General features: G+C 51.2%; 3 protein-coding genes across 4 annotated transcripts; 1 reads left to right on the top strand and 2 right to left on the bottom strand.

Moving 5' to 3' along the window:
- The first annotated feature begins 128 nt into the window (after positions 1–128).
- PSMC3IP (PSMC3 interacting protein) lies at positions 129–2,830 on the top strand. Its single transcript, XM_080922805.1, has 8 exons — positions 129–169; positions 253–353; positions 488–577; positions 1,480–1,591; positions 2,075–2,220; positions 2,301–2,354; positions 2,501–2,560; positions 2,635–2,830. Exons 1-8 carry the CDS (start codon positions 136–138, stop codon positions 2,689–2,691), a joined length of 654 nt encoding a protein of 217 aa, XP_080778931.1. The 5' UTR covers positions 129–135; the 3' UTR covers positions 2,692–2,830.
- Positions 2,831–3,543: 713 nt separating this feature from the next.
- On the bottom strand, positions 3,544–7,516 carry MLX (MAX dimerization protein MLX; the record flags this gene model as incomplete). 2 transcript variants are annotated; one of them, XM_080922804.1, is made up of 8 exons in its annotated part: positions 3,544–3,947; positions 5,005–5,206; positions 5,551–5,650; positions 5,815–5,914; positions 6,135–6,241; positions 6,512–6,601; positions 7,044–7,080; positions 7,468–7,516. In XM_080922804.1, the coding sequence occupies 8 exons, from the start codon at positions 7,507–7,509 to the stop codon at positions 3,891–3,893; spliced, it is 735 nt and encodes a 244-aa protein (XP_080778930.1). In that variant the 3' UTR covers positions 3,544–3,890. The 2 variants fall into 2 exon arrangements, with proteins under 2 accessions (XP_080778930.1, XP_080778929.1); XM_080922803.1 differs by having other exon boundaries at positions 7,306–7,509.
- A 729-nt stretch (positions 7,517–8,245) lies between these two features.
- Positions 8,246–12,056, bottom strand: COASY (Coenzyme A synthase). Its single transcript, XM_080923111.1, has 9 exons — positions 11,060–12,056; positions 10,237–10,451; positions 9,897–10,028; positions 9,603–9,792; positions 9,454–9,518; positions 9,200–9,284; positions 8,956–9,053; positions 8,714–8,860; positions 8,246–8,608 (listed from the first exon to the last, which is right to left on the bottom strand). The coding sequence occupies exons 1-9, from the start codon at positions 11,754–11,756 to the stop codon at positions 8,546–8,548; spliced, it is 1,692 nt and encodes a 563-aa protein (XP_080779237.1). The 5' UTR covers positions 11,757–12,056; the 3' UTR covers positions 8,246–8,545.
- Between the last annotated feature and the right edge of the window lie 1,216 nt (positions 12,057–13,272).

The following is a 13,272-nucleotide window of genomic DNA, read 5'->3' as shown; positions in this document are numbered from 1 at the left end:
CCCGGAAGGTCCGGGAGCTCTTCCGGAAGACTTCTTTGGCCAATCAGCATTAAGGTCCCGCCCCTCCCCCGGAAGGAGGCGTTTCCCGGAGCAACCGACCAGTCCAGATCTCGAGTTTGGTGGCGGGAAAAGGCCATGAGTAAAAGCCGGGCCGAGGCTGCGGCTGGAGGTAACGGCGGCGTCCGCAGGACCCGGGAGGGAAGTGGGAGAGGGGGTCGGAGGTGACCCCTTCTCCTATCTTGTTTCCCATAGCCCCCGGGATCATCCTGAGGTACCTGCAAGAACAAAACCGGCCCTACAGCGCCCAGGACGTATTCGGGAACCTACAGAAGGAACATGGACTGGGCAAGGCGGTGAGAATCCCCTTTATGGGGTTTCCCTCCCCGCTGAATTCCCTTGTTTAGGCGTGGGTCCCGCCTTCCCTGTCACCGACAGAAATTTCCCCTGCCCAGGCTCGCTCTAATTGCTTCACCCTCCCCTCTGCCAGGCGGTGGTGAAGGCACTGGATCAGCTGGCCCAGCAAGGCAAGATCAAAGAGAAGACGTACGGCAAGCAGAAAATATATTTTGCTGATCAGGTGAGAGCTCGAGTAGATTAACGCCCGCCCGAGAGCCTGTCTGAGCGAATCTGCTCTCAGCATTTAGTTAAGAGTGTTGAGGCTCACAAAATTAATCAGTGCCATAAAAGAGCTTCAGATATTCTTAAACCGGGTGTACGCTGCCTTTGGTAACACTTCATCGGTACTCATCTGAACTATGAGCGACGGAAGATCCTGACTCACAACTCCCAGCCTCATTTCTACTATCGTTTCGTCTAGTCCCCACCTCTGCTTAAATCGTTTCCCTCTTCCTCTGCCTCAGCACCCCAAACACATCAAGTTTGTATTCTAACACCCAGACTTCAATCTGGATAATTATTACCCAGGCAATATTATCAGTATCAACCTGGCCAATGTAGAATGCTTATTCTCTGCCCCATAATTGGCTTTCTAGCATACTTCTGTCAGGGAACTACTCTTTTGTCAATTATATCTGATTACTCCTACTCACCCTCTATTTTGAGACTGGGCCTTACTTACTACATAGCCCAGGTTGGCTCGGTGGGGTTTTTGTTTGTTTGTTTTGTTTTGTTTTTTTTTTTGTTTGTTTGTTTTTTTGCAGTTGATTCTACATCACTGCTCCCAGTCAGACCCCCTTGTCTAAAGTAATGTCCCTTGTTGTATCCAGAATGATCTATCTAAATGCAGATCAGGGCTGGTAAGATGGCTCAGGACCTTCAGTGTAGTTTTAGACTTTCTAAAGCCTTTGGTCTCACTAATGCAGACAGTCCTCCTGCCTCAGCCTTCCAGGTTGCTGGGGTTATGGGCCTGCACCACTACTAGCCCCAGCATTATTTCTTACTGTAGGGCTTAAGGATGTACCTGGTTCTTCCATATTTGAATACTGTCTCCCCAGATGTGTTTTTTCTCTTGGCTGGCAGGACCAGTTTGACACAGTGAGTGATGCCGACCTCCACAGCCTGGATGCCAGTATCGTGGCCCTCACTGCCAAGGTGCAGAGCTTACAGCAGAGCTGCCGACACATGGAGGCTGGTAAGACTGGGCACCCCTTCCAAGGTGCCATGGTTTGGCGGTCGTAAATTGCTAACAGAATGGTTCCTTGACTGCAACATCTTACTGTAGCTAAGGCTCCTTTGCCGGGTACCTATCATGTTGAATTGAAAGAAGTGCAGAGTTAGCTATGGCTTCTGTGTACAAGAGAGCAAGACAAGCCACGGCTCTCCCTGCCACTGCAAGCACACGGCATTTTCTTTCCACGTCTTTAATTACCTGTGCAGCACTGCTCAACCTAGTAAAGCCATTGCTGCTTTTAGATGGAGGAGGAAAGAAAAACAGGAAAACAAACTGATCCTGCTATAAGCCTTTCCTTGAGCTTTTCCAGAATGTGGGGTCCTAGTCTAGAGAGAGACCCCAGAGCAAGATGGAAGTTGACCTCCCATCCCCGGGAAGTGCCTGCTGGGCAAGATAACCCCTTCCTCACTCATACCAAGTAACTCTGAGGGCATGTGGTTCCAGAGCTCAAGGAATTAACAAGTGCGCTGACTACTCCTGAGATGCAGAAAGAGATTCAGGAATTGAAGAAGGAATGTGCTCGCTACACGGAGAGACTGAAGAACATCAAAGCAGCTACCAACCACGTCACTCCAGAAGAGAAGGAGAAGGTGAGCTGGGAGGCTAAGACTGCCTGTGCAGTTCTACAGTGAACACAGGGCGCCCAGACAAGCATGGGCCTTCCTTTCAGGTGTACAGAGAAAGACAGAAGTATTGTAAAGAGTGGAGGAAGCGGAAGAGAATGGTGAGTGGGGATCCCAAGGGTGCAAGCACTTCCCCAAGCCCTGTAGGAAGTGATGGTCCTAGGGAAATGTGCAAATTGACCCGGCTGGCAGTTGGTACCTAGTGCTGCCTCTACTCACCTCATGGGGGGGCTTTGTTCCTTGTTAGGCCACAGAGCTGTGTGATGCGATCCTTGAAGGATACCCCAAGAGCAAGAAGCAGTTCTTTGTAAGTGACCCTCCTCTCTTGCTTCCCTGGATCTTTGCCCAGAGTACTCCTTCATTATTTTCCTTGCTCCACAGGAAGAAGTTGGGATAGAGACAGATGAAGATCATAATGTTACATTCCCAGACCCCTGAGGGGTCCTTGGTGGAGGTGGGAACAGACCATCCTGCGCTGGCCACCTTTCTTAGGTGGCCTTTTTATTCTTGCTGTTCTCCACCTTTGAGCAGTAAACAGAGGAGCACAAAGGCATAATGAGGCTAAAGGGATGGTCATTGTTGCACAGGCCTCAACAAGGACTTATAACAATCCTAAAGTATTTGTAATATTTATTGTAATATAATTTGATATAAAAATACTTAATTTCCTTTGGATAATCAAACCTCCCAGATATCAAACCTGGGGAAGGCAGTAGGGAACACGGAATAAAAATACAGAAAGGGTGTCACACCAACATTTGAGAATCCCGAGGTATCACCCTGGCCTGCCCCCAGAAGACTTGAGTATCTTCTGTGCCACTTACTCTAGCCCCAGCTCCTAAAAGAAACAGGCAACACACCGGGGCAGATACACACATTATGCAGAAGATGTTGGGGTGCTCTGGAGGTCTGCTAAGAATTTTAGAAAACTACATGTAACAAAAATGCAGTTAGGATTTAGAAAATAAATTCAAATATGTAACGCTGCCTTTGAATTTGGGAAAAGTTAGCAAGAACTGATGGGACATTGTTTCCTGTAGCACCCACAGTAGCTGAAGAAGTGGGTGGCAGAACATGAGGGGCAGCAGGAACCTGGCAGCTCTACCCTGAGCTGGTTAGAATACTCTGGCCTTACTTAGTAGTGACCACACAGCCTTTGCCTAGGCACAAGGCGGCCTTACACCCTTCATGGCCATGGAGCTATTTCTTCTCCTTTTCTCCAACTTAAGAACTGCCAAATACCCAAACTTGAGCCAAGTGTTGCCCAAGAGACCAAGCAGAGGCAAACAATTTCCAAATTATATATATAGATTGTAAGCAGGAACCCAATGGGTAGAGAAAGGGCTAGGAGGCTCGAGATTCTATGAGGTTCCCTGAACAGACTCTTGTCCTAGAGATATTTCCTGGGAAGGGGAAGGTTGGGTAGGTTCAACATTGTAGGCAATATAATAAATTAATCAGAAGTTTTCACGAAATACTCAACCCCACAGAAGTTGAAGTGGGGCTAGGAACCAAACACCAAGTAGAAACCAGCTGACCGGTGTGAGGTGTTGCAGTCCAATCTCAGGCCCAGCAGTTCTATGGCCAAGCACACTCAAAGGCCTCTTGTTGGCTGCTCTGCAGGTCTCCAGGAACAATCAGTAGAGTTGATTTTTCAATTGATGAAGGACACCAATCACAATCTCTCGTAGAGTCTAGGAAAGACAATGTTCTGGTGACACACAGGCCTTTAAGATGCCTGTCTAGACTAGCCATGCTCTTGAAGGCATTTAAAATAGTCACCCAAGGGTTGGCAGCTTGGTGGAGTACTTTCTAGCAAAGAAAAAGGGGCTGGTGAGATGGCTCAGCAGGAAAGCCTCTTACCTGCAAGCCTGGTCACTGGAGCTCAGTGTCCGTGGAGCCCACATAAAAGTGGAAGGAAAGAATTCACTAAAAAGTCTCCTCTTCACGCACTAAGTTGTTTATTTGGGGGGTGGTTCTAGAGAGAGATGTCTCAGTGGATAAGAGTACTTGCTGTTCTTGAAGAGGACCCAGGTCCTGTTCCTGGCACCTCATCTAGTGGCTTACAACCACAAGTCCAGTTTCAGGGACCCAGTGCCCTCCCTCTTCTGGCATCAGGCACGCATGGATATGTGCAGACAAATACCCATGTACAGAACATGCCTTTTAAAGAAAAACATGTCCCTGAAATGGAGTATTGCTTTTAATTTCAAAATTCCTGAAATAAGATGAAGTCAAAGATGAGTTTTTCATTGGCATAACTGATTGGTGGATATGGTGTTCACTCAAGCGGTCCTTAACTGTTGCAGTGTTTGTGTAAAGTATTTCACAACAAAAATGTTGAGAAACATAAAAGAAAGTGGAAAATCTGAGAAAAAATAGCCAGGCCTCAAAAGTAGAAGCCAGCACAATAAAGCCCTGGGGCTCGGGTGGGAGTGTCTTGTCATCTGCATGCTTCATGTTTCTAGAAACTTCAAGCTGTTGGCTTCCACACAGGACAGCCAAGGAGTAGCCAGTGAGTCACCAGTGACATCATGGGCCAAAGCTGGACCTGGCACTGAAAACACACACCATGCTTGCCAGATGAGACCTTCACTGGACTGGACTGGGCAGCAAAGACAAAGAGTACTAGGCTTTGTAGACACCCTGAAGAAACTCAAAGGCAGCTATACTGCTTTTCCGAATGGCTTGGACAGCTTTACCTGGAGGTGGTAAAGAACCTCAGGTACCATGACCCCAACTGCCATATACCTGTGGCTCACAGTGTTCTTCAATCCAGCTGAAGACACAAGCTGAGAGCTCCTGGAAGCTGGCCACAGAGATAGAGGCATTGAAAGACTGGAACAGGGAGTCCATGATGCCTTGAAAGACGTTGAACTTGACCTGGTCAGAAACCTGATCCTCTCCCTCATGAGGGTTGTCCTGATGTGCCTTCACAATTTGCTCATAGTTCCTGAAAGCATGCAAGCAAATAGGACTAAGGTACTGTGGCAGCTCAGTCAACCCTGAAAAGTGTGGTGGGATAATCCAGGAGGCCACACCATACAGGGATCTGCAGAGACCTTTGGGGATACATTCAATATCAGCTAGACACTAAGTCAGAAACAGTGAGGCCTCTGTTATCCTGATGGGTGTTTACTTCCTGTATGTTATATGTAAAAGACTGGTGGGGCCAGACAGTCGTGTCTTACAGTGACTGTCTTGCAGTCAGTATCACCACATGTGTTCTCCAAAACAGCCTTTGAACCTGAGCACACTAGAGTTGACCTCAGCCCCTCAGTTCAGCACCCCTCTTACACTTTCATTATCTTCAGTGCTGTGACATCCTTGCGCAGGGTGGATACTTCTTCCTCCTGCTTTTTCTTCTCCTTGTGTAAAAACTGGATGTAATCAATGGCTGGAGTAGGACAAGAGAGAGGCTGGACACTGAGGAAGTCTGAACCAGGAAAAGGGCTTGTTTACCCTTTTTCTATAACCCAACTTTCCCATTCTGGCCACCACACCTGGGTGAGACCAGGCCACTTCCAGCACTCCTCCCGTCCCCTCTTGCCCTGGACATACTCTTCTGTAGAACGATGGCTTTGCTGAGTTTTTGGGAGCCAATGGAGAAATCCTGCTGCTGGCAGGTAGGGACGATGGTCTGAAGGTCATCATAGCCTCTCTAGAAATAACAGAAAAATGGGTTCCTTTAGCTTAGGAATAACAGGCTAGCACACACTTGATAACCGGTCCATGCTCAGAGACTCAAAAGCATAAAGGGCTGGAAGGAGGAGGTGCAGGCATAGAACCAGCCTAGCTCCTCCCTACACCCTGCAGACATCTGGGGCTGAAGGGGCAGGGCAGGGCCCTCCCTTGCTGCCTTGGGTACAGGCCCCAGTCACCTTAATTGCATCCCTCCTCTTCTGTTCAGCCTGAGTGTGTGCACGCCGCCTCCGGTCTTTATAGGACTCCTTGTAGGACTCCTGCTGATAATCACTGTCCTCATCATCTAAACTCAGAAATAGAGAAAGGAGAGGTCGCCTTAGGGTACACTAAGTTCAATTAGCCCACCGTTCCCCAGTTGGAAGAACCTGGTGCCCAGAGATGTTGAATGGCAAGAACCTAGTTATTTTGGATGAGGTGAAAGACAGCGAGACTCAGGCTTGGCACTGTTCCGGCCACCCCCAAGCGAAGAGCGGAGCTCCCTATCTAGGAAAGATACTAAGATGACGGGATAGCTAAGTTTCCCCGGTGCATGATGGACTATGTTGCTGCCTACCTGTGTTGGGGACAGAAGAGGCACTGGTGGAACCGATGCTATTAGCTCTGGACACTACACTTCCCTTGTGGGTGCTTTCTACAAAAAGCCCTGAAAAAAAGAGGCCTCAGTCACTAAAGAGTGGGGAACATTGCCATGCCTTCAGTCACCTATGGGCACAATGGCTTCAAATGCTGACTCTCCCCATTAATTCCAAAGCCAGCCACCACGAGCCTTCTTCCATTTCATGCTTCAACGCTCCCGTCCTAGTGTCTACGCTGCCCACAGGACTTAGTTCTGGCTCACAAAGGAGCATCTGGATGCAGCGAACATGACCAGATGTCACTGTCTCCATCATTTCCCGCTCGAGAGCAGAGGAACCAGGTGTGACCCACGGTTGCTTCCTGCCTATTCTCCAGCTCCACCCTTCTCAAGCCAAGTCCTTGGCACAGTGACAATGGACTGTGCTCAGGTGTGGCTGGCAAGACCACAAGAAATCTATAGAACCGACACGGGTCTTTCCCTACATGCAGACAGTTGGGGAGGTACTTACCAGGATCTAGGCTGTTGTCACTGTAGGCATACTCGACCTGCATTACCAAGCAAGGGAGAATCCTGTCAAACCTTCACCTCTAGGAAGGCACGCACGATCCGCGAATGCACATAACACGGGTGCAGGGACCACCGAATGGTTAAGCCAAACCCTAGCTAGGCCGCAGGGGCGCCGCCCCCTCTGTACGCTCCTTACGGTCCCTGCCCCATCTCCCAGCCACGACCCCCTCGTTCCCGCACACACGCCCCGTTTGTCACCCCACCTTGGCACAGGCCGGGTGAGAGCTGTCTTCTCTGCAGCCCCGGGGCCTGGACAGCAGGGGAGACTCTGGGGATAGTTGGGGAGCCCCACGTCTTCCGGACCCCCTACGTGCACGAGCCCGACCCGCCCTCCCCTCGCCGGCGTGCGCGTCCGCGGAGCTTGCCTTGACCCAAGGGTCCTCCGGAGAGGCGCCCGGCTCCGTCATCGTGGACCTACCGAACCGGAAACAAGCCAGCGGCCTGGCCCCCAACCTCCAGGAAGAGGCGAGGCTCACTCACGTGATCCAACCCACCAATCCGCAAACGCACTCTTGAGCGGTGCGGAAAGGGCTGCGCTTGCGCGGCTCCAATTGTTGGCAGTGGCAAAACCTGGCCAATACTCATTAATGTAGGCAGTGTCATCCCCTGAGGGTCCCTACTTGCCTCTGAATAAGAATCTTCAATGGGGGCAATTTTCTGTGCAATAGAGCACCTCCAAAAAGATTGTCAGAAGGGCTAGCAGTGGAACTAGTTCAGTGGTAGAACCCGTGTGAAAGCCCTAAGCATCTCAGAAAAAAAAACAAAAAACTGAAGTGTGACACTTTGTACGCACGCGCACAACTGATTTGCCCTGTAATTGCAGCTGAGTCAAGAACTTCCCCTACATCACATGATCTGACCCAAGGGTGCACAAAGCTATCTCCAGCATTGATCTCCCAACAACCGCAGGTGTCTGACAGGGCGCTTTGTGGAATTAAGTCTTGTAAAAAGCCTTTTAAGTTAAGCTTACAGTAAATCTATAACACACTCAAAAGCACATAGCCAGTCACTGATAGGTTACACTAAACCACAGCGCTCCCTGGCTTCCAGCTCAGGCCTTGCCCCTGAATTTGGAGCCTAACAATCTAAAGATACCTACAGTCACTGGAAAGGAAACAGAAACCACACAGGCAGCACTTGAAAACATCTTTAATTTAGTTACTGGGTCCAGTCTTCACCACAACCCATCAACACTAGGTACACATCATATCCACCACCAAAAAGCAGACAGAACCCAAAAGGGGGCTGTTCCCCATTAGCTGTGTCCTCATTGCTGGCCAAATTCCAACATGCTAGGTGGACATCCAAGCTTCTCTCTGTGTCCTGCACAGACTAGCTTGAAGCCCCTGAGGCCTGATATAGGGTAAACATTGAGGTCCCCGTTCCTCCTCACCATTAGATTTGTTAGTTCCAAGGGCCAGTTTGGCACCAGAGAAAATCCAGTCAGTTCCTGGTCTGGTGAGCCTTAGAGAGGCGCTTCTGTAGAAGATTCCAAGCTTTTTCCACCTTTGGCCAGTCCAGAATGATAGAAGACAAGACAGGGTCAGAAAAGATAACCACAGAACCTTCTTCCTTCCCACAGCCTAACCTAGTCTTTCCCTTTGCACCAACCTGGCGCTGTGTGACGTGTGATTCCCACAAGGTGCTCAGAACCACATGGCTCTGTTCTACCAGCTGCTGCCCACTCATCTGGCTCTGCAGCCGGCTTTGAGCGGCTGCCTCGCTCAGTCCATCCCTCTCAACAATGCGCCGTACAGCCTGGGCACGGATGACACACTGGTCAGGAAGGGTCCCAGCTCAGTCTACTGGATCAGAGCAGTGGGCTCAGATGGGGTGGAGTGGGGTCCAGATACCTCAGTCTCAGGGATGATGATGGTCCACACCTCGTGGACCATGTTCTGCCAGCCAGCTTCGAGCAGCATAGCAGCATCAATCACACACACAGTCTTTCCTGTGGGGAAACGCGCATCACTGCCAGCAGCACCTTACCCTTACTACCTGTCAGCGCACCAAATGCAGTCCCAGGTGGCGAATGGTCTGCCTGGGGACAAGGAAGATCCCAAAGGGCGATGCTGCTTAATTGTCCCTCCCACTCACCCTTAGCCACAGCCACATCCATCTCCTCTCGGGCCAGCTTTGCGATAACTGGCCACATAATATCTGTGAGGATCTTCAGCTGCTTCTGGGGAGGGGGACAGAGGGAGTGGGCAGAGGTTAACTTTCCTGAGAAACAGAGCTGGGAGGCGGGGGTGGGAGCAGAGACTGACTTCCTGTGCCAGACTAGTCCACTGGACCCCGCCCATGGATCCGGTGGTAGCAGCCGGAGAACTCTTGAAGAGGTGTGTGTTTACCTTATTCCCAAACACCCGGCTGCCCAGGACCTTCCTATTGATGGTGCCATCTTTATGGAGAATATCTGGGTGACAGAGAAAGAAGGCTAAGCAAAGATGTCAAGCCATCTCCTCGCCTCAGGCAGCTTCCAGCCTTCTCCGGTGAGTACCTGTTCCAAAGGCCTCCACCACAGGATGGTAGGCAGGGCCGCCGGGAGCATAGGCCCGATGGCCCAGAAGGTCACTGTCAATGATGAATGCTCCTAGGTTCTTCAGTCGCTGAGCAACGGAGCTCTTCCCAGAGCCGCTGATGCCTGTCAGCCCGAGCACATAGAGACCGGACGGGAGCTCTGGCCTCTCCTGGGGACGGGTGAGACGGAAGGAACCTTGGTGACCAGTGGAGGGCCTGTTTCTATCCTTAAGCATGTACCACGCCCAGCCAGTGAGGAGGAAGAGAGGCTTACATTTGGAGGCTGAAGCAGGTTTCCCAGAATTCGCTGGCGAAAGCTGGAGGAGCTGACCTTGTCCTCTTCGTTTTCATTGTGACTCTGGTCCTTCAGCAGTTGTATCTGGTACAAGGCAAGTTCCTCTTTGCCCTGAGGTGAAGGGAGGAGGAGGGAAGGAGTAAGAGATAGAAGGAACCTGGAATCCGCTCTTTACCTTCCTTCCCCTTTCCTCCTATGCCACAGGCAAGTTTCTTCTGGCTTCTTCCACCCTGAACCCCCACTTCCCTGCTCTGGGACTACAGTACTTCTAACAGGCCTCCCCCTCCCATTCCCTCTGCCTGTCTTCTTTGGGAGTTACATTCTCAAGGCGGAATCGGTTGACGGCCATCCCCCCACGGAAGGTCTCCTCGCTGACCACCAGGAACTCCAAGGTGGGGTCAGACCCAGCAGGCCCATAGGGATCCAGCAGGGGGATGAGTTCGAAAGTCAGGGAGGGCTTGATGTCCACCAGGAACTCATTCAGATGTTCCACACGTTCTTCATAAGGCTGGAGCAGCTCAGGGAGCAACTTGCCTGAGGAAGGAGCGGAGAACAGTGAGGTCTTTCCACTGGGGTACACGTGCGGGCCCATTTGGGGAAGAGTATCCCATAGCACTGACATCTTCCCAAGCAGTGGCATCAAGAAAGGGTGAAACGGGGACAAGTTTGGGGGACAGAGGGGGAAACAAGCATCACGGTCACTGCGAGGGCTGGCATGTACCCTGAGAACAAGCTCAGAAATGCCTACAGAACAGCACTACCAGTAGCTGTCAGTGTGGAGAACCCCAAGACCTGCTCTATTCTCACTGCTCATGGCAGTACTGGGTCACCCACAGTCATCCCCTTTCTTTTATCCTCGGCATTTCTAATCTCCGTGTCAATCACTTGGACCACCATGAAGTACAGATTCTTGGTTCCCATTTGGGAAGTACTGACTTCAGTAAAGGGTGACTGAACCACTCACTAAGGATACCACATGTATTCATCTAACAAACCGTCCCTTAGCAATCACAGAGTGTCAGGCATTGTGGCATTTTGGAAGGGTGAGAAGCGGCCCTACCCTTCCTTGATCTTGGCATTGGGGAAGACAAGAAATGTGAAGGGTGTCCTCCATTGCCCTAATCCAGGGTCCCTTCACTCACTCTTCAACAGATCTTTGTCCGCTACTCCCACCACAAGCTGTTCCTGGGCCAGTACACATGCAACACTGAGCAACACTTTGTGGGCATTGTGTAAGCGGTCAAAAGTGCCACCAACAGCCCCACGGTGGTAACCACGCACAGGCTGCCTTGGAGATCTGGCAACGGGGGAAGCTGGCCTTATGGTAGCAGGTAAGAGGGCATTCGGGTGCTCCAAAGGCAGCTCTCCCGCCCCATAATCCGGATACAGCAACACGGACGACAACTGTGGAGAACAGCTGTAACAGCTGGTGGCATAACGCTCTAGCTGTTGTTTAACAGGGTTGTACTGGCTCCCATCCAGGGTCTGAAAGTCCGTCAGAACTACTTCTGGAGGGTGGGCCAGATTCTGGACTGAGGACAGCACAGGGAGAAAGGTACTCTTGGTTTGAATATTGGTCAGTAGAATTCTGACGTCCAGGTGTCTGTGCAGGTCGGCACCAGTGTAGAGGTGTGTGATGAAATCCAGAACCTCAAATGTGGCCTGCACAGGGGTGGCCTGGGGCTGGGTGGGTCCCCCCAGGTTCAAGCCCGGCTGCAGATGCACATAGAGGGTGTGATTCACCAGGCGGGACGCCGAGGTCAGGATGGGAGGCAGGCGTGAGGCCAGGGTGGCCAGCGGCGTTGTCAGCACCAGGAGGCCTGAGCGGAATACGGCCATGCTCTCCAGGCCTGCAGACAGTCAGGGAGATGAAGCGAGAGTGACTAGGCGGGGCGAGGCCTGCGGGTAAACGCAGGAGGAGGGACCTGGAGCAGGGCAGGGGGCCGTTCGCTGATAGAAACCGGAATCCTGGCAGGGAGAACCGTCCAGGAACCCCTGAGTCATGAGACTGGGGCTAAAGGAATCCTAGCCCCTCTTGTTATGCTGAACCGGCATCTGCGAAGACTCGGAGGCGGGGACTTAGAAGGGACGCTGTGGTTCGGGCTGCTTTCCCCACTCACTGAGTTCTTGGGATCCTGCTTCTACTTACACCGCCGCGGAGGCGTCCTAGGCTGCGGCCCGGAAGCACTACCCAGCACGGAGCTACGGGATCTCCGAGCAATCAAACAATGCAACTCCGAGAGACTTCTGGGGCGGGGCGGGGCGGGGCGGGGCGGGGCTGAGCGCAGAGGCTTCGGGACTGAGCGAAACCCTGGCACCGGATCCACTTAGACGGAAGCGGCAGAGCGGGCTGCAAAGCTCATTTCGCGTTTGCTTCCTCCGGTTTGCCAGGAGGCGGTGGCAAAGCCAGGACCTGGGGCAGTTGGATGATTTTGCTGTGCTTGGTCTGGGCCTGCGTTCCCAGCGAAGCTACTGGACATCTCTACCCACATCCCCATTTCACACACGGAGAAATTGGTTTTCTAAGTGTTTGGGGGAAGAGTCTGGTGTCTTCTATAGAAATCTCTGGACGTCATGTAACCCTGTGCTTAGGTTTGCAAGGATAGTTCCGTAGCGCTTCGGGGATCTCTGGCCCCGAGGCAGGGGTGTGGGTGGGAGTGGGTAGAAGACCTAGAGGTCAGGATACTCGGAGAAGTTAAAGAGGACTGGAAGGTTAAATTGTAGTCGCGGGCATGGAGGGGAAAGCCAGATACCCGGCTAAAAACATCTCAGGTCCACGGAGATCATGGAAAAGAAATCAAACCAGCCTAAAGATTCCTGTAAAGGGCTGAGCGCTGCTAATGTTCCATCTCAGAAGTATCACTGCAAGTCTGAGATCAGCCTGAGTTACAACCTAGCAAGGCCCTGGACTGGGGAGGGCGGGAGCACTACAGCCAGACAGACGGAGACCCTTGTGCTGTGGTCTGGAAATCATAAAGTAACTAATTTGCTAAGGAATCAAGCTTCTTGCAGGAGACAGTTCAAAGTGGATTTTAGAGAGGTGTTTAAGGGAATCAAAGCAAGTGTTTGTTAGTCTTACTTTTGGCACAATTACATTTTTTTTACTTGCTTGGTTTTTGTTTTTGTTTGTTTGTTTGTTTGTTTTAAACAGAATCTCACATGTAGCCCACACAGCGTTGCTTTTATTCAGTGTCTGCTTAGTGCCAGACATGAGTAGATTCGTGAAGGGCTTGAGATGGGATGAATAAATAATAAATCCAGAATACATTCGGTGGTGATCGGGCAACAAAGATTAAAACAGATGGAGTGAGTGGAAGGGATACTTTTTTTTAGGTTAGATAGCTCAGGAAAATAG

This window comes from Micromys minutus, assembly GCF_963924665.1.
Source record: "Micromys minutus genome assembly, chromosome: 10".
Taxonomy (NCBI): Eukaryota; Metazoa; Chordata; class Mammalia; order Rodentia; family Muridae; genus Micromys; species Micromys minutus.
This window is presented reverse-complemented; position numbering and strand designations above follow the sequence as displayed.

Bases quoted from the DNA above. Each gene is read 5' to 3' on its own strand.
- COASY (XM_080923111.1), bottom strand. From the start codon at position 11,756: ATGGCCGTATTCCGCTCAGGCCTCCTGGTGCTGACAACGCCGCTGGCC. The intron at 8,861-8,955 runs GTATCTGGACCC...ATCCGTGCCCAG, and splicing joins TCATCATCCCTGAGACTGAG to GCTGTACGGCGCATTGTTGA. The intron at 8,609-8,713 runs GTTGGTGCAAAG...GACTGGCCAAAG, and splicing joins CACACGTCACACAGCGCCAG to GTGGAAAAAGCTTGGAATCT.
- PSMC3IP (XM_080922805.1), top strand. From the start codon at position 136: ATGAGTAAAAGCCGGGCCGAGGCTGCGGCTGGAG. The intron at 2,221-2,300 runs GTGAGCTGGGAG...CCTTCCTTTCAG, and splicing joins CTCCAGAAGAGAAGGAGAAG to GTGTACAGAGAAAGACAGAA. The intron at 2,355-2,500 runs GTGAGTGGGGAT...GTTCCTTGTTAG, and splicing joins GGAGGAAGCGGAAGAGAATG to GCCACAGAGCTGTGTGATGC.